Source organism: Dama dama, chromosome X, assembly GCF_033118175.1.
Source record: "Dama dama isolate Ldn47 chromosome X, ASM3311817v1, whole genome shotgun sequence".
In the NCBI taxonomy this organism is placed as follows: domain Eukaryota; kingdom Metazoa; phylum Chordata; class Mammalia; order Artiodactyla; family Cervidae; genus Dama; species Dama dama.
This window is the reverse complement of record NC_083714.1, coordinates 123,966,927-123,993,011: the sequence shown is the minus strand read 5'-3', so window position 1 is coordinate 123,993,011 and position 26,085 is coordinate 123,966,927. Positions and strand designations below refer to the sequence as shown.

The window sequence follows — 26,085 nt, the reverse complement described above, 5'->3', positions numbered from 1 at the left end:
ATCTTTGGAATAAGTAGTGCTAGAAAAAAATACTAATTAAGTAATGTTTTAGCACTGCAATTTTCTGCTCACAAGAATCTGGTTGGGTTTAATAGCTTTATCAATTTTGTCTTAATTTTTGCTATAATTATGTTGTTTTACTGTGTGATGGGCATGGTCATGGCAAATTAAAGTATCAGATTGATCAAGTTAATCAGATCAATGAGTATTTTGATTAACTCAAGATGCTGTTTGATTCAGAAGGCACATCCTATTAGCAAAACTTGCCATTAACTTTTCAATACAGCATATTCCAACAGCTAGCACCAAGGAGTTAATGTTATAAAATATCATCCAAATATGAACAAATGACTTTATTTTTTTCCTCTGTCTCGGGCTGTGTAAAAGTAACCAGGGTTTCCTGGAAAATATTTAGAAGTAATTGCTCTATTTTACCTATATCAATTAGGGGTATTTAAGGGCACTCCCGCTTGAGATTCAAGTGTTAGGGGGTAAAAAACAGCTTATTAATGTAACTACAGATAGAACAACAGTCATGTGAATGATTCGAGAAATATGTGGAGGAAGCATTCATCTGTCTTCAATGAGACAAGTGGTCATTTTTCTAAAGACAAGAAGATTCCCTTATTTTCATTTACTTCTATAACTTTCCACCTAGAGAGTTGCCAATATTAGAACATAAATTAAAAATCACAGAATAATAGTAATAGGCACAAAAATAGACTTCAGAAAATCATATACCTTCTGTAGGTAAGAGAGTGTAAAGATATTCTCAAGCAATAACCTTTATTAGATGCTGACATGTCTCAGATGCTGCATTATAGTCTCTTTTATTGAAGACATCTTGACGGTTATAAAACTTCTGGATCAGCATCTCATAAGCCTTGCATAAGGCAGTTGTGATTAAAAATCACATGGAAAACCTCCCAATAGCTCACAGAAAAGCAACCAGTCTGTCTGGTATTGGGGTATGTGTGAGTTTTAATAAGATATTGGTTTTTGCTAAAAGGGCCAAAAGTAAAGATAACCCCATGAGGGAGAATTGAGTTATAGAAAGTGAGATTGGGAACCCCAAAAGGAAGGAAAAAATTAATAATAACACCATAGCTTCAGAAGAAATTGCAGGTTGAGAGACAATAAAAATACTTTTAAGCATGGGGGGAAGATAGCTCCTTGAACCTGAGGTTCTGAAATCAGGAAAGAGGTATGAAAGTGAGAATAGCTGGGTTGCTTTCGACTGATTTTCAAGACACCAATGGTATTATAGAGTGAGGAGGGAGATACAGGTTCCAAAGAGAATGACATGTCTTTTTCAAGAAAGAAAAGAACTGAAAGAAATAGCTGTTCTGCAGGTTGGAAATGAAAATAACAGTGAATTTCTTTAAAGTACTGAAAATATGAATGCTATCAACTTCTGAAACTTTTCCTGATTAACTCAGCACAAAAACTTCCCTCCCATTTTGTACTTCAGTTGTTCAAACTGCTATCATTTCTCCTTCCATCAAATGTGGACCAAGAAACCAAGCTTCATGGTATAGTTTAGGCTCAGAAGCTGTCAGAAGCATTTTACTAAACCACTGTGGAGGAGAGACGAGGACACGAAGCATTGTATGAAACACCAGCAGTTACACGGAGTACTGTTAATATAACGCTGACCAACAATAGCCCTTCTAGGCAGGAACCAAGAAAACACAAAATTGTGAGTTCACTGAATGTTCATTTACATTTTAAATAAACATCTTGCCTGAGCTATCATTATGTCCTACACTAGCCATGTTTTAAAAGCTTATAAAACTTCCTGGAGAATATTTCGTTAACCTTGAAAGCCACATAAACCTAAGGATTATGGCTTATATTTTTTAAAAGATAAGAAAAGCAGGCTTTATGCCTATCCAAATTATCTCTTAAGACCCTGAGTGTTAGGAAACTTAGAGAAGGGCGTTTCATTAAAATACAGCTATAGCAAAATGTGACTGGAATTGGACCTTTTATTTTAGTGCAGCCAGTCCATTTAAGAAGCAACGAAACATAACACCCTTTTTAAACCACAAGGTATTATATGTGTTTTAGAGCAGATGCTATTGGGACTTCCTTGGCAGTCCAGTGGTTAAGACTCTGCACTTCCACTGCGAGGGTTGTGGGTTTGATCCTGGTCAGGAAGCTAAGATCCCACATGCTGCGTGGCCCCTCAAAAAACCCCAAACCAAAAGAAACAACAGCAAAAACAGAACAGATGCTATTGACTGTATTACTGTTGTTTAGTCACTCAGTCATGTCCGACTCTTTTGCGACCCCATGGACTGTACCCTGCCAGGCTCCTCTATCCATGTAATTCTCCAGGCAAGAATACTGGAATGGGTTACTATGCCCTCCTCCAGGGGATCTTCCTGTCCCAGGGATCGAACCTGCATCTCCTGCACTGGCAGGCAGATCCTTTATTAATGAGCCACTAGGGAAGCTGATTGACTATATTACCCTTAAGTAGACCAAAACCTAAGTAAACTCCTTATAAGTTTTCCTCCAGTTAAAGCTACATTCTTTCTTAAAAAGAGACTCCTTTCTAATGTCATACTTTCTTCCTCAAAAAGAGCATTTGTAGTTTTCTGTTTCTGTATTTTGTATATAGGTATTGTGGGAAATTATTAGACGATTAGCAGGAGGTAAATGTGGTTCTTGTCTATATCACTAAGTAGATTAAATTATTTGGTATAGTGGCATGAATATTATCCTGCCACACTGCAGCCTGGGAGAGAAGATTTTTTTAAAAAATCCTTTCTAGAGGTATTGGATAACAAGGTACCCCAAAATACAATGTCTTTAGCAAACTAGATGTGTATTTCTCTCACCAAATAGACCAATATAGAGAAGTTCAAACTGGTGGATGGTTCTGTTTCATTATGTCATTCAGGGACCCAGGTCCATTACATCTTATTGCTCTACCATTTTTGTCTTCATCTGTATGACAGAAACCAGTTCACTGGCACATCTGCTTTCCAGCCTACAGGAAAAAGGGAGAAAGAAAGTCCAGGGCTGAGGCTTCATCATAAAAGAGATGAATGCGAAATTATATACATCACTTCCTCACACATTTCATTGGCCTAATCTCCCGTTTGGCCACAGCTACCTGCAAAGGAAACTAGGAAATATTGTCTGTAGCTTGGTAGCTGTGTGTCCAACTAAACTTGGGGGGGGGGGTTATATTACTCAAAAGAAGAAGGATAATAGACACTGAGAGGCATTTATTGATCTCTGCCTCAGTAGATATCAGTCAGGTTTGGAAAAGACAGATTAAGCACAAAAAAGTTGGCAGCATTTTCAGGACAGGGTCTACTCAAGAACATGGCAACCTCAGTGTAACATTTACATTTGCATAAGCTGTTGGGGACAATACTCTTCACCACCACCACCAATATGCCTTCCTTTCCTCCTCGTTTCATTTTCCTTTTCTTCTCATTCCTCCTCTTCCTATTCCTATTTTTCCTCTGCCTCTGTTATTTTCTTTCTTGCTTCAGTTGCTTTTGAAACTAAGGTCTACCAGATTTGCTGGCCACAGATAAATGCTTTCTGTATGTATGTTAATAACTGATTTAAATATCCTTGGAGTCTGAAAACGGAATAATTTGTTTTAAAAATGTGAATCTCCGGAAGGATGAGAAAGCACCACAAGAGTTAAAAAAAAAATCGATGAGAGATTTAGTACTGTGGCTATGTAATTAATGAAGCAAAAATAAAGGAGATGTCTTCTCAAGATGCGATCACAGAGAGTTGAGATTAGCTAAGGCCTTGACAACAAAAAACCTAAAAATGTCTGCATTACCAAAAAAGTCTACATTGTGGATGACTCAAAACAATTTTAGAAATGAATAAAATTATAAGTGGTTCTGATGCCTTTGGCAGAAAGCAAACCACAAGTCTCTTTTCCCATCCAGTTTTTCAACTGATGAGCCAAAAAAGCCCTACTTCCCTGTTACATTTAAAAATGGCTAGGCTGGTGAATTTTACATGTATGTTGACTCAAAAAAATTCCCCCAAATCGTTCTTCCCATACATCATCACCAAGAGTTTTTGAATAACCTTTTGGAGGAAATCCATTCCTTGGCAATTAAATGTTTTCCACTGAGCAGTTATCAGGTTCCTATTTCTGTTATATAATACCCATTTTCAGGACTTCCCTGGAGGTCCACCGGTTAAGACTCTGCACTTCCACTGCAGGGGGCATAGGTTCCATCCCTGGTCAGAGAACTAAGATCCCACATGCTATACAACAAAATAATAATCATAATTCCCATTTCCTCAACACTCAGGTACAACATCACACCTTCCAAGGATGAAGGAATCAGGTGGCACCAGATGTTTGCTGATTCCTGATGTGTCCCTCCTCTTCAGCTTCATGTCCATTAATTGTTCTAGATGCTTCTAGGAAGGGAGAAATGGCTTTCTACCCTTTTAGTTTCTTCTGGCTGGTCTAAGAATTAAATTGACGTGAGACAGTTTAGCAGGAGAAAATCAAACAAAAGTATAATGACATGTATACTCGGGAGAGACCCAAGAAAACTGAGTAACTCACCAAAATGGACAAAAACGTCATCTTAAATACCATCTTCAGCTAAAGACAAAAGAGGATATTGGAGGTAGTGGTTTCGGACTTGAAAGAGGAAGAAAGCAATTCATATGGAAATAGAAAAAGAAAGGTTTTGTAAACAAATGTTTGCTGCTCCCAGGCAGAGACCTTGGACTGCAGAGTGGACTCTAATCTCTAGCTGCTTCCTAAAGTCCCCACCACCACACCTCGCCCATTGCAGATATCTCTGGTGATAGCTCTATTCCAGGAACAGGCCCTCTATCTAAATTCTTTTAGACAGTTAGGGGGGAAGTCAGGGTTTCTTGCTGAGTCTTTCAGGACTTGATTTCAGCTTGGGATAATCCACAGGCCAAAGAGACATTTTGGGATGACAAATGTGGCTCCCCTATCATGCGAGAAACTTTCGGATCATTCTTCTAGAAAGCAGCCCTCATGAGCTAGCGTATAAATCCTTGCAAGAATCTTTGAGCTATCTAAAAACAGTACAGTAATAATGTTACCATTTTGTTCACCCTTTCCTCTCAAATGCCCAAGATTTCCTCTCCATTCTGGAAGGCTCTGCCACTGCCTGCCTTTCTCTAGTTGATGTGGGAAAAATCCCAATGATTCATTCAAATTCCAGTATACAACCTCTAGGTTCCTGAAGGGCACAGTTTGGCCTAATTTGATTCTTGAACTGCAAGTCATCACTTATAGAAAAGTTTAAGTCACAGTGTAAAGATAGCAATAGTAATAGTAATAATTGCTAACAACTTGTGAGCACTCACTCACCAGGGTACAGTGTATGTTCAGTTCATTTGCTCAGTCGTGTCCGACTCTTTGCGACCCCATGGGCTGCAGCCCGCCAGGCCTCTCTGTCCACCACCAACTCCCGGCATTTATTCAAACTCATGTCCATTGCGGAGAAGGCAATGGCACCCCACTCCAGTACTCTTGCCTGGAAAATCCCATGGACGGAGAGGCCTGGGAGGCTGCAGTCCATGGGGCCGCTAAGAGTCGGACACAACTGAGCGACTTCACTTTCACTTTTCACTTCCATGCATTGGAGAAAGAAATGGCAACCCACTCCAGTGTTCTTGCCTGGAGAATCCCAGGGACAGGGGAGCCTGGTGGGCTGCCGTCTATGGGGTCGCACAGAGTCGGACACGACTGAAGCGACTTAGCAGCAGCAGCATGTCCATTGAGTTGTTGATGCCATCCAACCATCTCATCCTCTGTTGTTCCCTTCTCCTCCCGCCTTCAATCTTTCCCAGCATCAGGGTCTTTTCAAATGAGTCATTCTTCGCATAAGGTGGCCAGAGTATTGGAGTTTCAGCTTCAGCATCAGTCCTTCCAATGAATATTCAGGATTGATTTCCTTTAGGATGGACTGGTTGGATCTCCTTTCAGTCCAAGGGACTCTCAAGAGTCTTCTCCAACACCACAGTTCAAAAGCATCAGTTCTTCGGTGCTCAGCTTTCTTTATGGTCCAACTTTCACATGACTACTGGAAAAACCATAGCTTTCACTAGACGGACCTTTGTTGGTAAAGTAATGTCTCTGCTTTTTAATATGCTGTCTAGGTTGGTCATAGCTTTTCTTCCAAGGAATAAGCGTCTTTTAATTTCATGGCTGCAGTCACCATCTGCAGTGATGTTGGAGCCCCCCAAAATAAAATCTCTCACTGTTCCCATTGTTTCCCCATCTATTTGCCATGAAGTGATGGGACCGGATGCCATGATCTTCGTTTTCTGAATGTTGGGTTTTAAGCAAACTTTTTCACTCTCCTCTTTCACTTTCATCAAGAGGCTCTTTAGTTCTTCTCCGCTTTGTGCCATAATGGTGGTGTCATCTGCATATCTGAGGTTATTGATATTTCTCCCGGCAGTTTTGATTCTAGCTTGTGATTCATCCTGCCCAGTGTTTCTCATGATGTACTCTGCATATAAGTTAAATAAGCAGGGTGACAATATACAGCCTTGAGGTACTCCTTTCCCTATTTGGAACCAGTCTGTTGTTCCATGTCCAGTTCTAACTGTTGCTTCCTGACTTGCATACAGATTTCTCAAGAGGCAGGTCAAGTCTGGTATTCCCATCTCCTGAAGAATTTTCCACAGTTTGTTGTTATCCACACAGTCAAACGCTTTGGCATAGTCAATAAAGCAGAAGTAGATGTTTTTCTGGAACTCTCTTGCTTTTTTGATGATCCAACAGATGTTGGCAATTTGATCTCTGGTTCCTCTGCCTTTTCTAAATCCAGCTTCAATATCTGGAAGTTCATGGTTCTCCTACTGTTGAAGCCTGGCTTGGAGAATTTTGAACATTACTATGTATGTACATGAACTCATTTACCTCCAGGTTATTTGTGGTTGCTTAAATCCCCTTGCAATTTACTGACCAGCCAAATAACTTGTTTTGTTCTTCAAATTGACAGAAATATGTTGTAAGATAGTATCAAATGCATTTTCATAAGGAAATCTGACACTACAGCAGAATTATGGTTAGCAAATTTAAAAGTGCATGTCTTGTTTTTCTGTAATTTTGTTCCCTTGAAATTTGAGCAGACGTTGTTACATCCTGCAGGAATAACATCCTCAACTCTGAGCTTAATATAACCTATCTCTTCCATTTCTTTCTTCTCTTTTGGGATTCTTAGCTAAATCTCGGATTTTCAAAGAACTCTCTTGTGGTTAGATCCTGGCAACTGTTACGTGCCATAGGTCCTAATACTTATTTGGGTAAAATGTCTTGAACAATTTCCAAGGGAACTTTGTGTGTGTGTGGGGGGCGGGGGGTGGTGTGAGAGAGAGAGAGAGAGACAGAGACAGAGATTCTTCATTTCAGAATAAAGCTTTATGGAAGAAGAGCCATTCTGTATAATCAGTGACACAAGATAAATATGTTTTGTAATCCACTTTGCTTTTATCTTAAATGGAAGGGCTTTGGCGAAATATTCATCTTTACTGTGACCGTAGAGTAATTTTAATATCCATGATTAATGGTGCAAATGAAATTAAACTCCCCACTACTATTCAACATCTTATTTCAAAACAAAATGCTCACTGTTTCTTAATTCCAACTAGTAAGATCTCTGGATGCTGATGCTTTTAATTAGGGAAGAAATTTCCTTTTAATTGAAAAATAAAAGTTTGTTTTTGTTTTTTTCGATACGTTAGAGAGTGTCCTCTAGTGGAGAGAGAATCTCTGCTGTCAGCAGTTTTAGAAATGGCCAAATGATATTTAATTAGAAGAAGGTTGCACTAAATAACAAGTGTCCCTAGTGCTGATTGGGATCTGTGGGTTGAAGAGAAAATGTATTATTTTTCCTCTGAGGCCCTCTCACATTGTGGCCTACTTGAAAGCCTGCCCTATGACAAGCATTGTTCTCATTTTAGATAGCAAATAATTTTTTATGATCAATTTTAGAGTGCTTCCTTCAGAACCTGGTAAGATTGAGCTGAAGCATTTAGTGCAATTTACTGAAGCTTTTACAGATATCAACTTGAGACAGCAAGAATACCATTATCTTCAGGGCTCCAACCCTGGCTGACTGATATATTTGATGTGTGTGACTCCCGAGGCGATAGCTTAAATTTTTCTGTTATTATTTGAAGGAAAACAAAAAAAAATCAAGGAGGAAATTAAATTAGTGTGACTCTTTTCTATAACCTGTGGAATTCGAATGCTAATTTCCTGTATTTCTGATTAAGTAGAGTAAATAGTATTAATGTTATCACTTGGGTATCTGAGATCAGACTGGAGGTTTTTTTTTTTTTTTTTTAACTTGGAAGAGGATAAGGGAGAGCTTTGGTGCTTGACTCTCTAAATCTCACGCTAGGCTTGCCTTATCAGAAATTGCATGTTATAGCAAATTAGACAGCAAAAGATAGAAAAAGATGGATAGTTTCTCTTGATAACAAGTTAAATAGTTTGGACTTAAAGACAAAATTACATTGCTTATTCTTCTATTTGAAAAAGAAAGAGGAGTAAGGAAAGTGTTTTTAAATCTTTCAGTAGTTATACAGATGTCAGAGACATACTGTGAACATATGAATATCATGTGTGTGGCTTGTATGAATGGTAATAATCAGCAGTGAGTCTAATATTGTATTCCTATTAACATCATTTTCAGAAAAAAATGTACAATTGTGACTTTCATACAGATACTGAAATGAATACATGTTAAAGTGTAAAAAGAATTTTTGCTCATATGATAGGAAGGGAACAGACAGATGTTACGATCAATTCAAAGTAAAGTCAAAATAGTTTATAAAACAGAAAGGAATGCTGAGATAAATTCCAAGTAGAGACAAAACTGATTTTTCCCTGAGTTGAGGTGGAGAGCAAGGCTAGGGGAGCAGATGGGGAATTAAGTCAAATGGCTACCAGATATGAGACAATTTTTACATTGATATGTTTTATTTTCATTTCTATTCCATTCATGGACTTAGCTTTCTTTTTTTGGCCTCGCAACACACAGAGTATCAGTTCCCTGACCAGAGTTCGAACCCAAGCCCCCTGCAGTGGAAATGTAGAGTCTTAACCACTGGACTGCCAGGGAAGTCCCCAGACATGAGAGCATTTCCGTATCAGTTACCTACAAAGAGTTACAAAGAGTTGAAGAATAGCTCAAAGACCGGGAAAGGGCTAAAATCTGGTAACTCAGAATGGTGTGAGGTAGAAAAATGAGTAGTTTTCCATTGGAGCACAAATGTTTTTTCTACATCCCTTTGGAAAGATGCCATAGCTTGGATTGGCTCATCAGTGACCCAGTTGTATAAGCTACTTCTTATCTATGCCAGTTACCTCTCTACCCACCACTGTCATTATGAACCCTTTTTCCTAGCCACCGTATCCTTGCCTCCCTCCCTTGCTTAAGGACCCTGATGGAATGTTTTTCAACCTTGTTGCTTTTCTCAGCCCCAACTCCAATTTAAAGAGTCCAAGGTAAAAAGAAATTGTTCCAGGCGGTTAACTGTAACCACTTGCATGAAAAGCACCTGGGAGTGCTTGTTAAAAATTAAAATCCCTGGAACCTTCCACACTTGCTGAGTCAAAATCTGGTTTGGGGGAAGTAAGAGTAAGTTTGTTATTGTTGTTGTTGTTGTTGACAATGAGTTTAACAGTCACTGGCTTAAGTAGAGAAAAATATAATATCTGAAGCCATATTCATCTAAACTAAATGATATTGTAGAAGATATGAGTGTATAAAATAACCTCTGACCTGAAAGTTAGTGGAAGTTTGCTAGAAGGAACAAGGTTAATGGTAGCATTAGGAGTTGCAATAGTAATAACCTTTCCTCTGTTCTCTGTCAACCCCATGGACTGTAGCCTCCTCTATCCATGGAATTTTCCAGGCAAGAACACTGGAGTAGGTTGCTATTTCCTTCTTCAGGAAATCTTCCCAACTCAGGGATTGAACCTGCATCTCCTGTGTCTCCTGCATTGGCAGGCGGATTCTTTACCACTGAGCCACCAGGGAAATAGACCCGTTCCAAGAGGAAGAGAGGAGAAAAGACAGAGTTGATTGACCATTCCTATAAAAGCCAAGTCAGTCTTTTGTAACAGGTGCTATTTTAATACAACTTAATGGAGGAGAAGGAATTTACTACGTGGAAGTGAGGAGAATTTAAAGCAAAGAATATAATATTAAAAAGCGTGAAAATGTGTAGGGAGGCTCCAGAGGGAGGAGATATATGTATATGTACAACCGATTCACACTTTGTACAGCATAAACTAACACAACATTGTAAAGCTATTATACTCCAATGATAAATTTTTTAAATAACAATAAATAAATTGTTTAAAAAGAACTCTAAACCATTAATCACAATTTTATAAAAAGCATGAGAATGTGAAATAGATCATGGATGAACTACTCATAAAATTCAGATGCTAAAATCCTATTATGTAACTGCATATCCTGCTTCATCAGCCCGAGGTACAAACCCAGTCATATTATTTTTATTTTCCTAATTCCTCTTCCCTAATTGCCTAATTAGCTTTCTAAACAAAATTTGCTAATTATATTTTCCTAATTTTCCTAGTTATACTTATGAATTCCTATCTACCCTTATTGAATAGAAGTGCATCATCTCTCCCTGGGCTCCACTCTGCCCCATGATATTCTATTCACTCCTGTTTTTTTATTTAACCCGAGGGGAAGGAATTATAGTCATTTATTTCTGCTTTCAAACACAGGCCGTACACACTTGGGGTCTGAGGTCACAGCTCCTAACAGATGTTCATGTGATTAGCCACCATTTCCCAAATGAAAAGTATTGGGTTGGCCCAAAAGTTCATTTGGGTTTCCCTTAAGCTATTAAAAAAAAAAAAAAATGAAATTTTTGCCCAACCAAACACTAGAGGGATTCAGCTTTTCTCACCAACACTTAAGTGGTTGGTGAGTCTCAGGTGAGCCTGATGTCACCTGGCCTTCTCTCAAGATTGGCTCCACTGGGCTTCTAGTGTCCTTTCTTGAGAAACAGAACTTTGCATAAGAATGGGAGTAGTAACTTCTGTTCAGACACACAAATAGGTATCATTAAGAGAAACAATTCAAAAAATCCCTTCAAGAAAATTAGAGACACCAAAGGAGCATTTCATGCAAAGATGAGCACAATAAAGAAGAGAAACAGTATGAAACTAACAGCAGTCCATGGGGTCGCAAAGACTCAGACATGACTAAGCAACTGAACTGAACCAAACTGAACAGAAACAGAAGTTATTAAGAAGAGGTGGCAAAGATACACAGAAGAACTGTACAAAAATGGTCTTAATGACCTGGATAAGCATAATGATGTGATCACTCACCTAGAGCCAGACATTCTGTAGTGTGAAGTCAAGTGGGCCTTACGAAGCATTACTACGAACAAAGCTAATGGAGGTGATGGAATTCCAGCTGAGCTATTTCAAATCCTAAAAGATGATGCTGTGAAAATACTGCACTCAATATGCCAGCAAATTTGGAAAACTCAGCAGTGGCCACAGGACTAGAAAAGGTCAGTTTTCATTCCAATGCCAAAGAAGGGCAATGCCAAAGAATGTTCAAACTACTGCACAATTGCACTCACTTCACATGCTAGCAAGGTAATGCTCAAAATCCTTCAAGCCAGGCTTCAACAGTACGTGAACCAAGAACTTCCGGATGTTCAAGCTGGATTTAGAAAAGGCAGAAGAACCAGAGATCAAATTGCCAACATCCGTTGGATCATCAAAAAAGCAAGAGAATTCCAGAAAAACATCTACTTCTTCTTCATTGACTACACTAAAGCCTTTGATTGTGTGGATCACAACAAACTGTGGAAAATTCCTCAAGAGATGGAAATACTAGACCTCTTTACCTGCCTCCTGAGAAACCTGTATGCAAATCAAGAAGCAAGAGTTAGAACTGGACATGGAACAACAGACTGGTTCAAAATTAGGAAAGGAGTACATCAAGGCTGTATATTGTCACCTGGCTTGTTTAACTTATATGCAGAGTACATCATGCAAGATGCCAGGCTGGATGAAGCTCAAGCTGGAATCAAGATTGCCAGGAGAAATTTCAGTAACCTCAGATATGCAGATAACACCACCCTTATGGCAGAAAGCAAAGAGGAATTAAAGAGCCTCTTGATGAAAGTGAAAGAGGAGAGTGAAAAGCTGATTTAAAACTCAACATGCAAAAAACTAAGATCATGGCATCTGGTCCCATCAATTCATGGCAAATAGATGGGGAAAAAATGGAAACAGTGACAGACTATTTTTTTGGAGTTCCAGAATCACTGTGGACAGTGACTGCAGCCATGTAATTAAAAAATGCTTGCTCCTTGGAAGAAAAGCAATGACAAACCTAGACAGCATTTTAAAAAGCAGAGACATCACTTTGCTGACAAAGGTCCATATAGTTAAAGCTATGGTTTTTCCAGTAGTCATGTATGAATGTGAGAGTTTAATCAGAAAGAAGACTGAGTGCTAAAGAATTGTTCCTTTAGAACTGTAGTGCCAGAGAAGACTCTTGAGAGTCCCTTGGACAGCAAGGAGATCCAACCAATCAATCTTAAAGGAAATCAACCCTGAATATTCATTAGAAGGACTGATGCTGAAGCTGAAGCTTCAATACTTTGCTCACCTGATGTGAAGAGCTGACTCTTTGGAAAAGACCCTGATGCTGAGAAAGATTGAGGGCAGGATGAGGAGTGTGTAACAGATGATGGTTGGATGGCATCACCAACCCAATGGACATGAGTTTGAGCAAACTTGGGGAGATAGTGAAGGAGAGGGAGGCCTGGCATACTGCAGTTCATGGAGTCGCAAGGAGTCTGACATGACTAAGCAACTGAACAACAACTTCACAGAACAGATCTCTACTCAAGTTGACTTTCTCTCCTGATTGTTTTGAGAAGCAGCTGGCAACTGTTTAATCTGTCTGTCTCTCCTACACACACAGAGTGATTCAGGTAAATTATAAAAATAAAAATGTATTTTCTACCTTATCAGGCTTCCTTGTAATCTGTGCTTTGAGAGGTTTCCTACTATCACATTGATAAAAAGCACAGTGGTCTGTCATCACTGCTATAACCTGTACTTTGTCCTTTTAAGAAACTATACAGAGGGACCTCTCTGGTGGTCCAGTGGTTAAGGCTCTGCACTTTCAATGCAGGGGGCTGGGGTTCGATTCCTGGTTGGGGAACAAAGATCCCACATGCCAAGTGGTGTGGCCAAAAAACAAGTAAGAAAGGAAGGAAGAAATTATGTGGAAATAATCCTCTCTTTGCAGTGATGGTTCCTTATCTGGTCCTGAAGTATCATAAAATTCTCAATCTTTCTCAATTCTCTTATATCCAATCCCAGTTTGGCAAATACAAAAAGAGTGATTTCTTTAGACTGCAAGTGTACCCATGTCAAACTCCTACCTGAAACCTTTCCCCAACTTAGAATTGCCCTTAAATGGAATTCTCACATCTTCAACATGGCCTTCATGGGAGATTAGGGCTGCCACTGCTCTGGCCTCATGATTTTACCCCAAATCCTCACCCCAACTCTACCTACTACATGTAGTTTAGCTTCAGTGACTCTGAAGTTACTGACTTCCTCCAAAGTTCCCTGACATTCTGTCACTCACGTTCTTTCCTCTCTACCTGGAGTGCTTTTCTATTTTTCCCTCCACCTTCTTTTATTCTTTGCATGAATTCCACTCTCTAACCCACAGTAAGTACAACCCAGGTCTGAGTAGAGGTCCTCCAGGTGCCCCCCTAGCATTTGGGATACCGCCAGTACTGGAGCTCAAGGAATGATAAGTAGTCAAAGACAAGGTGAGCGAAGATGATTGAAAAAGCCAATCGTTTCTTACATGGGTGCAGGAGCCATTTACTAGGTGTGGTGGCACAAGGCCGATAGTTGAGAAAAAGGAGGAATTAGATAATAGCAAATCAGTTGATCTGGGAAGGTAGGAGGGTGACAAGAGAGAAAAATTCAGTTCCCAATGAGGGATTCAATTGACTTCTCTGCTAAAGAATGTCAGGCTGAGTTGGTAGTGACATGATCATTATTTATGATCCCCCAAATTTAGTAAAACTGTAATGGAAAATTAGATAATTTCTAGAGATTTCTATTTATGAGTTTCAGTCATTAACTCCTACCTAAAAGCTAAATCTTGTTCCCTTAAGACACAGATTGTGTAAATTATTGACATGTACATTTTTGAACTCTGTAATATAGCTGATTCTCTTGGCATATGAAATTAATCATCACACTATGTAGTATTTTGAGATTTACTGTTGAATTTATGACTACCTTGACACTGTAACAGGTAGTTGAGTTACATAAAAGCCAGTGCTCTTAGAAAAATATAAAAGCAAAGAATACTGGATTTAAAAATTGTTCTGAACCATTGGATTGACATTTCCCATAGAAATCTGTGGTTTCCAATCAGTAAGATTGACATTCAGTTATCCATTGTGTAAGATAAATTATTCTCTCAGGGAGTGGGGTTTACATATTAAGATATTAACAAAATACTTATGTATCAAAATTAATAATAAAGGAGATTATTTAAAGCTCCATTTTGCCTCTTAAAAGTTTGTCGACATTTTTTGAACTTGACTTATCTTGTCACTAATAATGATTATTGCATATAGAATCAAAGTCTCTAAGGAATCACTTACTTGGAGGATATTCAGACATAAAGAAGGATAAGATCAAAGGAAAGGCTGTATCATGCCATCTTAAAAATATTAGAAGAGCAAGAATTCAGTTATGAACTAGTCTTACACAATGGACATGAGGTAATAATATGAATTTTATCCAATAAAAATTTTCTTGTGGAACTTGGAGAATAAAGTTTACATATAGGTTGACCCATACCAGGACTTACAAAGAGTGCATCTGTAAGTATATAATGCTTTTCTCTAGGTTTATATGGTAGAATCACTGATAAGCCCAGTTTCAAGCAATGTTCACTATTAACTCATAGCTTAGCTCTTAGACTTGAGGAACCTCCTTCTCTTCACCTTGAAGTCACAGATTTGTCAAAGTCCTCTAGAAAAGTCTCAGGAATTTATGAAATGAATAAACTTGCCTTACTTAAGGTATCCTTAAGAGTTCCCCTGCTCCAGTCCATTTTGGCTGCTGCTGCTGCTGCTAAGTCATTTCAGTCGTGTCCGACTCTGTGTGACCCCATAGACGGCAGCCCACCAGGCTCCCCCGTCCCTGGGATTCTCCGGGCAAGAACACTGGAGTGGGTTGCCATTTCCTTCCCAGGTCCCTATAGGTCTCTTTACCATCCCACATTTTCTAGCTCTACTTGGAGGCAGCAAGATCTTAAAACTATAATAGTACTGGAATATTTCAGTTCTCTAATGCTGCCTGAGGCTTGAGGAAATCAGGTGTTTGCAAAATCAAGTTACTTGTCCAGAAATATGTGTTAGTTTCTGCTGGCATTAAATTCGCTCCCACTTTTCAGTCAGGGACTTCCACTTACCTTATTAAGTAATCAATCTGTATTCATCATTACAGTGGCCTCTCTTGAGTAGTACACTGGAAGAAACTCATCTCCACAGTAGTATTATTGATTTTATGTTTTATAAACAGCCCAAATATTTATTCTCAGGTGTTGTCCATTTGTATTTTAATAATGTGTTTTTTTTTATCTGAATGTGTGCTGGTTTCCTTAATTAAAATACTATTCCTCATATAGTACAAATATTTTAGTAACATTTGTAAGGAATCCTGTATTTTGCAGTTCCATTTCTTTCCCATCAAAAGATTTGGTTCTCTTTCTCTTTCCCAACATTCAGGACTGAGAAACATCTTCTAACTGCTTTATAAAATCTCCTATTATCAATATTATGTACTTGTCTGATATTGCAGTAGTAAAAAACCTACCTGCCAATGCAGACCCAGATTTGATCCGTGGGTCGGGAAGATCCCCTGGAGAAGGGACTGGCAACCCACTCCAGTATTCTTGCCTGGAGAATCCTATGGACAGAGGGCCTGGTGGGCTACAGTCTGTAGGGTAGTAAAGAGTCAGACATGACTGAGCGACTGAGCATGTGCACATCACCTCTGAAGTACCCTTCCCAATAATCCATAACCTCAATCTATTCATGTGGAAACATCAGGCAAACTTAAATGAAAGTAAAGTTCTGTAGAATAACTGACCAGTGTTCTTCATGATCTGATAAGTAATTCACATTCCATTAAGCAAGCTGCCAAAAGCACACATTCTGTTAAGTTGACAGATTGAAAATATATGAAAAATATTGATTTAGAGAGATGTTTCATTAAATCAATGAAATGATTAAAGTTTTACATGCCAGTTTGCCTAAAATAAGAGTGTATCAACAATTTTACAACACGTTTCTATCACTTCTGTCCACAGGCGATTCAGCTAATCTCACCTGCAGAGCTTTCTTTGGGTATAGTGGAGATGTCAGTCCTTTAATTTACTGGATGAAAGGAGAGAAGTTTATTGAAGATCTGGATGAAAATCGAGTTTGGGAAAGTGACATTAGGTAAAGTAATTTTTCTCTTTTAACTTGTACAGTCAGGATTCACATTTGCTGTGTTAGTGAATAGAAAGTGAGCTAAAAAAGAAGGGGGTTGGGGGGTGTTTTACTATCATACTAAAAATGTTACAACATTTAATGGCAAGGAGGAAAAATATCCTTGAGGGGGTGACTATGAAATTGTAAAATCTGAGTGCCATTTGCAAAGAATTTAAGAGAAATAAAGAGGAATTTTCCACTAAGGAATAAACTGAATGTGAGATTACTAAAATAGCATCAAATACAGAAAATGTGATACTGTGCCTTTGGTTGATAAGAGCTCTTTCTTTTTCAATTGTTGAGAGGAAATATTGGGTGGCCAAAAAGTTTGTTTGGGTTTTTCTATACCATCTTATGGACAAACACGAACAAACTTTTTGTCCAACCCAGTGTTAACAGGATTTTAGGATTCAATATCATGTTTTTTAGGATTCAAACATCATCTCTGTCACTTCCTTTTATATATTTCTACATATTTGAGGCATCATGTAGACTATAAAACACTTGATAGGAATAGTAAAGAATACAAAAATGCTTTTATTACCTTTTTTAGTCTGATTTTAAGGTCTAAATATTAATATAGTGGAATAATACCAATAATCATAAAAATACAATTATTTTGAGGCATAATGCTTCTGCCTCTTCTTTTTTAAAAATAATTAACATATTTGTTTGCTTACTTTTAAATATTGAGGTATTCAGTTATGACTAAAAGTACACTTATATATACTAATTTTTATTCATAATGTAAATAAGCAAATATACTAATTAATAAATTATAAGTGAATCAAAATGCAGATCATTTGTAAACATTCTCCAATCTAAAGATCACCTCTTTGGGGTATATTTGAGCATTTTAACCAAATTCTTCTTAAATGTGAGAACTTTTAAAACTTGAGGAAAGGTATAAGAGAAAAAGATTTTTAATAGAAAATAAAAACCTATAAAACTGTCACAGAGGGTTATTTCTACTGGAATTTTCTTCCTGGCAACAAATACCCAGGAATATAACATCACAGTCAGGTTCTGAAATGCCCAGATGAGCAATTCTTCAATACATACTAAAATGTTCCTCTGCCATTTTTCATGTTTAAAACTTGACTATTATCTTATACTCATACACTCTGAAATGCTAAGTTTATAGGACAATAAACCTCCTAACTTTCCCCCTCTCTCCTTTTGTGGGTGCTCAGGGAATGTTCTAGAAAGGTATTTTTTTCTTTAATTCTTCATGAGGAAGTATTATGCAAGCATGAGTTACCAAAGGGGTGGGAGAATAAAGGTGGAAACTTGGTGAGCATAGCAAAGGAGGCTTACTTTGAAGTTTTCCATTTGTTTTAAAAAGATTGTTAAAATCCTTGACAATGAGGTTAGTGAGCATCTACTGTGAATTTTAAATGTCAGAATTAAATGCTTCATCAGAACATTTAGTCTATGGTTTTGTGATTTCATATTTCTTTAAAAATAGGAATTGATTTGTACCTTTAAAAAAAAATGCCAGGCTAGAGGTTTCAACTGAAATGTCAAAGTAGCTCAGAAATTTTCTATCCTTCGTTTCTTAAAAATTAGCCTGATAGATAATTAGTCCTCCAGCCTAAGACATTAGAATTTCTTATCCCACCCTTACATCATATTTCTTCTTAAAGGGAAAGCAATTTGTAAACTTTTCTTCAAGGTCTCTCTCACCTCTTTATTATGACAGTGTGATTGTCCTGCTAAGAGAGATAATTAACTGCAACTTCATTAGCATCTACAAAGACAAGCTTCCTTATTAGAAGTGAAGAAGAAAAGGGCATGATATAATTTAATTAAGATAGCATCAATCCATGACTAAATTTGAAGCACAGATGCTGTAGGTTTTTTCATATCAGATTCATCTAAATTTTTTTTTCATGTGTGTGTATGTTTGTGTGGGGGTTTTTTGTTTCATTTTGCTTTATGTTTTAGAATTCTCAAGGAGCATCTTGGGGAGCAGGAAGTTTCCATCTCATTAATTGTGGACTCTGTAGAAGAAGGTGACTTGGGAAATTACTCCTGTTATGTTGAAAATGGAAATGGACGTCGGCATGCCAGCGTTCTCCTTCACAAACGGGGTGAGTGTCACCTTCTAAGTTTGAGTGGTTGACTTAACCTTTAATGAAAGTGAAATAATTGGAAGGTAAAAAAAAATTTTTTTACATAAATTTATCCCAAATAAAACAATTACCTTAGCAGTAAGGCCATCAAAGCAGATAGCACAATGGCTGGGTGACTAGCTTAGGCACTGGAGTCAAATTTAGATATTCAGATTCCTTTTTGTTCCCCTCCCCCAAGCTGTGCCATTAGGTATGCAGGATCTTAGTTCCCCAACCAGGGGTCAAACCTGTGCCCCCTACAGTTAAAGTGGGGAATCGTAACCACTGGATCACCAGGGAAGTCCCCCTTTCTCTGTTTTAATACCAGCTATATAACCTTGGGAATGATATCTAACTTCCTTAAGCTTCAGTTCCCTGATAATACGGAATGGGAAAAATAATATCAAGTCTTAGTGAATTTTACGGATGAAAGAAAACACTAAGTGTGAAGAGCTTGGCACAGAGCCTATGCACAGGAAGTATTTAGCTAAATGCTATTAATGCTATTCAGTTCAGTTCAGTGGCTCAGTCGTGTCCGACTCTTTGCAACCCCATGAATTGTAGCATGCCAGGCCTCCCTGTCCATCACCAACTCCCGGAGTTTACCCAAACTCATGTCCATCGAGTCGGTGATGTCATCCAGCCATCTCATCCTCTGTCGTCCTCTTCTCCTCCTGCCCCCAGTCCCTCCCAGCATCAGGGTCTTTTCCAATGAGTCAACTTTTCACATGAGGTGGCCAGAGTATTGGAGTTTCGAAGTAAGCAAACCAATTAAAAATAACCAAGAGAGTTTTAAGTCAAAGATAATGCTCTTAATTGAAAGGTTGTTCCTTGAGTGTACAAATTACATCCAATGGATTCCCCATTTTACTTCATTTTTATTTTTTTCTGCCTTAGATAACTTTTACATGTGTAATATCCTCCCATGATTAATAATAATTAACTAGTGAATTATTTTTCAATTATTATTCATTATTAGCAATTTAAGTAAGGTATGTTTTGGTTGAGTGTAACATCAGCTACAATAAATCTGATTCCACAGCAACCCCAATACCTTACACACAGGGTTAAAATATATATAAATATATATTAAATTGTTTGAAATTATAGACAATTGTAAAATTTGAGCCGTGCCTTTTTGTTGGTGAAATTTTTTCATGTACATTACGAGAGAAAAAAAAATTTTTTTCTACATTATGCTAAGTGAAAACATTCTCTTACTCAGCAAATTTACAGTGATTTTAATTTCAAAGCACATGTTTCATCCTAAACTCTTTGAGGTTGGAAAAGAAAGAGAATGCCAAAGACTTTATTGGAGAATAGATTCCCTTTGAATAATGTTACTGAAAGCTATTAAAATAGACACCTCTGTTGTCAAGGTGACTGTAATATTCAAATAGTTTACTTTTGGGGAGATGTTAATAGAGGGAAAAGATAAGCAGCAGCTAGTAAGCAGACTGACTGTTTGTCAGTCAATGAAGGGACTTAGAGTAGAAGTATTACACATATAAAAGGACAGAAATATTCCCGGGGTTGGAAGTTGCCTAGATGTTGTATAATTGAACTATTATTCCATAACATCTTCCCTAATGATCTGTCAACTTATATTGGATCACGTTCCTCCTCCAGGAAGCCAGTTCTATCTTTGGAAAAACCTAACAATTAGAAAACATTCCTGTTTCACTATCTACCCCATGACCCCATTCTTAATCTCTCTTCCCCAAAACAGCCCTTCAAAAGTTTGATGACAGTCCCCATAATCCTTCTGGGCCTTCACTTCCATAGATTCAGCTTCTTTAGTTTCTTTTATTCATTCTTCTTTTATGTGGATAAAATACTTTCACCATTCTGATCACTCTTTTGAATTGAAGAGTCTAATTACAGAGTCTGAATTATTCTTCAAGAAGGAAGGTAATAGAGAACAGATAGAGGGCTCATCTAAAAATCTGTTGGCTTTAATGACGTTTATTTCTTTTTAGGATAAAGTTGGAGTGACAGTTAAGTAGAGATCATAGGAAGAAGGAAGGAAGCTGGATCATTTCCAAGGAGGATACAACTATTAAAGCTCTCATCTAGCAGGCAGGCACACAAGGGTCAGGAAGAGTCAAACACTGCTAGGTTATTTTTAGCATGTGTGGCCTAAGGTTAAGTTGCCCATAGCTAAGAAAGCTTCCAGTACTACAAACATAAATGACTGAGGAATCAAGGAAATCATTTGAAAAAACTTTTCCAATACTGCCTGATTTCCTAAACATGAAGAAGAAAGTGGTGGGCAGTGTTAGAGCACTCTTCAATACTTACATCTTCCACAGTGTTTCTCAAATATGTATTTATGCCACCAGCATTTTATCTTCAGTAAAATAAAAGCTAAAGCCAGAAAGTGTCCATCAAGGTCATGTACTCCAAAAGCCCCTCTTAAAGTTAGTGTTCACCTTCCTTTTAAGGGAGCTGCAGCAAAATGAGCCATCAATTCACAATGGTAGCCATGCATCTCCTGCCCTGGAGAGGCTTATCAGCATGTGGAATGATGCATCGCAACCATCTCTGGGAAAAAACAACGGACTCTGGGTAACAGATGCCATCACTACAAGTTCCCCAGCCCTGAAAGGTTCAGAAGCTCAAGGAAGGCATGGCACATGGGAGGTGATAGTTTTGATCACAGGGTCCCTGCGAGAGTCAAATTGCTGTCATCCTAGCAATTGTGTAATGACCAGATGACTGGCTGTATTGCTCAGAAGCCTAAATCTCAGAGAAGAGCCGGAAGCTGTTCCTGTGAATCATATTCTTCTGCTGTTGACCCCTTAACTATCTTACACACCTTCAAAGTCTTTCTTCTTAAAACTTGCATAGAGAGATATGTTAAAGCATTTGATGAATACAGGTCTCATAAGTCAGTAATTATCCATGCTTCTGACAAGTAAACTTGCCAGGACGTACCTTTGCCAAAATAACTTAAGTTTTTTTCCCCCTCCACTGTTACCTTTAGTTCAGTATTGTTAACACAATAAAAATGATGTCAGAACCCTCCAGTGGGTGTTGTGGATTCTTTGAGATATCACCACCTGTATCAGCTGAATTGTCCTTAATGCCAAGACAATACTACAATAAATAGTACAGCTAGGATTGAGCTAGGGTAGATTCTGGGCCAGCCTTTTCTCTTTAAAAAAAATCTAATTTCCACAAAAACCAGCTGAAAATTTACTAAGAAATTTGTCTTTTGCTTGAGAATATTCAGGGTTGTTGATTCCTACAGCCAGGGAAGGTACTGGGACAGTTAGGGTCATGTCACATGCTCTACAGAGAACTAGGTCATAGAATAAAACAATGACCAATGGGCCACATTAGTGTATGACTGCCTTGCGCCATATTCCTCACTCTAGTCCCTGGCCTGAGAAGCTTGAGAGTTAGATCCTTGTCCCAAAAAGAACCAAAGCAAAGAGTAGATACATTTCCTACTGTGTTATCTCTTGTCTCCACCATTGCCTATTGAATTGAATTCCCTATGTAAGTCTCTGAACCTTTTACCCAGATGCCTTTGTTTAGGTTCCTAATCACTGCTCCCCAATTTGACTGACTTTCAGCTTCCCTCCAAAACCCCAATCTTTTATTTGCCCATCATTTGTATGTTTTCCATGTCTCTAACACAAGCAATTCTCCAGACAGACACCCAGCATCATTGTGCTCTGACTTTGGCCTAGCCACTCTTGCGCCCACCAGGCCGTCCTAAGTTTCTTTTTCATTCTCTGAGTTCCTTGTCCACACTCTAATTCTGAATGACCTCACAGTGTGGACGTGTTTACTCTCTGGAATAAAGCAGTTTAATGTTTAAGGGTGTGGACTCTGGAGTAAGGCTTTCTGTGCAAAACCCACTCTCTGCATACTAACTGTGCTATCTTGGATAAATCCCATACTCTCTGTGAGCCTCAAATTTCTCTTGTATAAAATGGGGAATAATGATAGTACTTTCCATATAGAGCAGCTATGAGGAATAAACTTAATATGTATCGATATGTATCACAGTGTCTGACATATTTATCACCATGTTAGCAGCTATTACATGATTTTTCTACTCCAACTATGTGATAATCTGGATAATTTAGGATGCAGCAATAACATGTCTCATTAAAAATTCCCTCACATCTAATTTATCTTTCATTAAAATGGTCAGCTTTAGCACTGGCAATTTTGCTCTGTTAATTCTATATTTTTCCTTATAATAGACTTACTTTAGTTTGAATGTGCTGTCCTATGGGAGATCTTCATTAATTTATTCATTCATTTAATGGCAATTGTTAAGAACCTACTATGTGCCTGGCACTCATAAAATTAAATGATCAGGAAATCAGAACCAATATAATTTGAAATGCCATCATCTCCTTTTTAAATTACTTTGATATTAAGCATTTCTAATGTAGAATTGTGCTTCTAGGGGATGTTTGGCTTTGAAACTGTTACCTAAAGGGAAGGTTCATTAACAGTCCTGTTGTGAATTGTTGTTTAGATATCTTGATTACAATAATATGGCAATTCATTCATCATGAAGTATTTGAAAACTGGCAAAGTATCTGTCTCAGAGACTAGCACTAGTTAATAATCATAAACATCTAGTTTTCCTCTATTCCTCCTCAAACCCATTTTAACTCTTGGATGCGAAATCTCCCTCCCTTTCCCTCTCTCCCTCCCTCCGAAGAGTGTGTGTGTTAAATCACTTCAGTCCTGTCCCACTCTTTGTGACCCTATGGACTGTAGCCCACCAGGCTCCTCTGTCCATGAGATTTCTCAGGCAAGAATACAGGAGTGGGTTGCCATTTCCTCCTCCAAGGGATCTTCCTGACCCAGGGATCAAACCCACGTTTTCTGCATTGGCAGGCAGTGTCTTTATCACTGAGCCACCTGGGAAGCTCAAAGTTTAGCTCATCACTACAGGAAATACTTGTTTTAGAAGGTATGTGTGTGTTAACCACTCAGTCAGTAATGGCCGACTCTTTGCGACCCCATGGACTGTACCGCCAGGCTCCTCTGTCAGTGGAATTCTCCAGGTAAGAATATTGGAGTGGGTAGCCATTCCCTTCTCCAGAGGATCTTCCCGACTCAGGGATCGAACCCAGGTCTCCTGCATTGTAGGCAGATTACCATCTCAGCTACCAGGGAAGCCCCCCAAAGAGTGAAATCCCTGGGAATTAGACTTGCTCTCTAACTCCCTAGTCTTTGAAATATCTTCAATAATGTAATTAACATGCACATCATTTAGGATGCGTTGTTTTAAAACCAGATGAGTTTAGACCCAGTGGACTCCTTGTCCCTTCTTATAATGGATCACTTTTGTAATATATGCCACCATCCTTGTTAGTATTTACCTCGTGCATTTATTTGCTGCAAGATACAGGAAGACAATAGAACTGTGTAAAGCTCTTTTGGGGCTCATCCTTTAACATCTTTGACCACTGATTTCAGAATATGGAAAAGCTAAACTTTGCCTAGACATCAAAACCTCCTACTTCTCTATACGGCTGCATCTTCCTAAAAAGACCATTAAAAACTGAGTTGTTGTTCAGTCACTAATTCGTATCTAATTCTTTGTGACCCCATGGGCTGCAGCACACCAGGCTTCCCAGTCCTTCACTAGGCATACACAGAAGAGTCATTTTTTGAGTTGTTGCTGTTGGGAAGGAAAAATAATTTTCCCTCTACCCTTCTAGGTTCTTGGCTATATAAGATAGATTAACAGGAGAAAAGCAAACATAAATTTACTAACATATCTTCCTCCTAAATACACGTGAAATAGCCAGGAAAACTGAGTAACCCCCTGAAATGGCCCAAGCCAGCACCTTCAATACCATCTCCAGGAAAGACAAAAGAAGAGTTGGGAAGCATGGGAGGCCAGTTATGGGAGGTGACCAAGAAAAGCACAGTAACGATGGGCATGGTTGTTATGCCGATTTAAGCCTCTGCCCTCTCCATTGATGAGTTTCTGGAGATTGAAAGTCATCCTCTTCCTGGTACAGGAAGGGAAAGACCCTTACAAGGGAAGATTTCTTTTATCATTGTAAAGATCTCTTACAAAGAGTTAACTTCTACTGGATTTTTAGAACTTCTCCTGTGTCTGCTGTTTCTTAAAAATGATCAGCCTTAAATTATCTTTATACCAAAGAGACATATTTTGAGAGGTCATATGTTATCCCTCTTCTTTGCTTATGCAATACCAAAACATTAAAGAATTTTAGTTATGTCACTGCAGCATCTCCCAATGAGAGCCATCAGGTTTAACAGATTCTCTCTTTGGATAAGATCTGGCAGTCAAAGTTTTATTCTATTCTGTAACATTTTTCTTGCTTCTCTGCTCCTCAATTACATGAGACATGTAAGCTGACCCCAGTTCTTTTTTTTTTTTTTTTCTTCTTCTTCTTGATAACTAACACCAAAGCAAAGAAACAAGCAAAAACTACATTGGAGCCTATTATGAATGCCAGGAGCCCAAATTGTCTAGTATTCGTGATTTTTGTGCCACTGAATTTCTTGATATGGACATCCCAATGAGGTTATTTGACAGTCACCAAAATTACAAGCATGGAAAATAAACTTCTGAGCTATTTCCTCAAATACAGAATGTATGATTTAACTAAAGTTAACTCCAAGTTATTTTTACCTCATTTGTGAAATATCTTTTCAAAGGTCTGTTGATCCCAGTTTTTCCTGATCAGCTACAGCATGGATATTTGTTATATAGTATTGTTTTGCCTTTCAGTCATTTTGGTTATTCAGTTTTCCTAAATGTGAATTGGAATATCCAAGCAGCATCTTGGTTAGGAAAGAAAGGACCACTCTTAACTGATGATTAGCATATTTCTCAAGTAATGAATAAAAAGGGAATGATCCTGGATAAACTAGTCCTTCCATTTTTATTATTCCTGTTGAATTAATCATGTGGTTCAAAGCTCTTAGTATTTATGTATGGACGTGGTCATTGGAGGGCTTCCCTAGTGACTCAGACGGTAAAGAATATGCCTGCAACGCAGGAGACCAAGGTTCAATCCCTGGGTTGGGAAGATTCCCAGGAGAAGGGAATGACTACCCACTCCAGTATTCTTGCCTGGAGAATTCCCATGGACAGAGGAACCTGGCGGGCTACCGTCCATGGGGTCGCAAAGAGTTGGACACCTGAGCGACTAACACTTCACTTCCCTTCATAGTCATTGGAAGTCTTTACTTTGTTTGTTTTCCTAACTATACATTAAATTCTGAATAAAGATCTTTAACCTGTACTTCTGTCTTGTATCTTTAACTTGTACATCATCACAGAAATGTGATGAATGGAATGGTTACCTTTCAGTAAGGAGTCTCCAGATTGAACTTTTAAATGTCTCTCGAGGTAAGGAAGCAC

At 38.3% G+C, this 26,085-nt stretch overlaps 1 protein-coding gene across 1 annotated transcript in view; it reads left to right on the top strand.

The window, feature by feature from the left end:
* Nucleotides 1-26,085, top strand: part of IL1RAPL1 (interleukin 1 receptor accessory protein like 1) — a 674,106-nt gene that overhangs the window by 604,564 nt on the left and 43,457 nt on the right. Inside the window, exons 6-7 of the mRNA XM_061137691.1 lie at nt 16,425-16,557; nt 18,538-18,683. Of these exons, the coding sequence (XP_060993674.1) occupies nt 16,425-16,557; nt 18,538-18,683 (279 nt within the window). The remainder of the gene's footprint in view (nt 1-16,424; nt 16,558-18,537; nt 18,684-26,085) is intronic.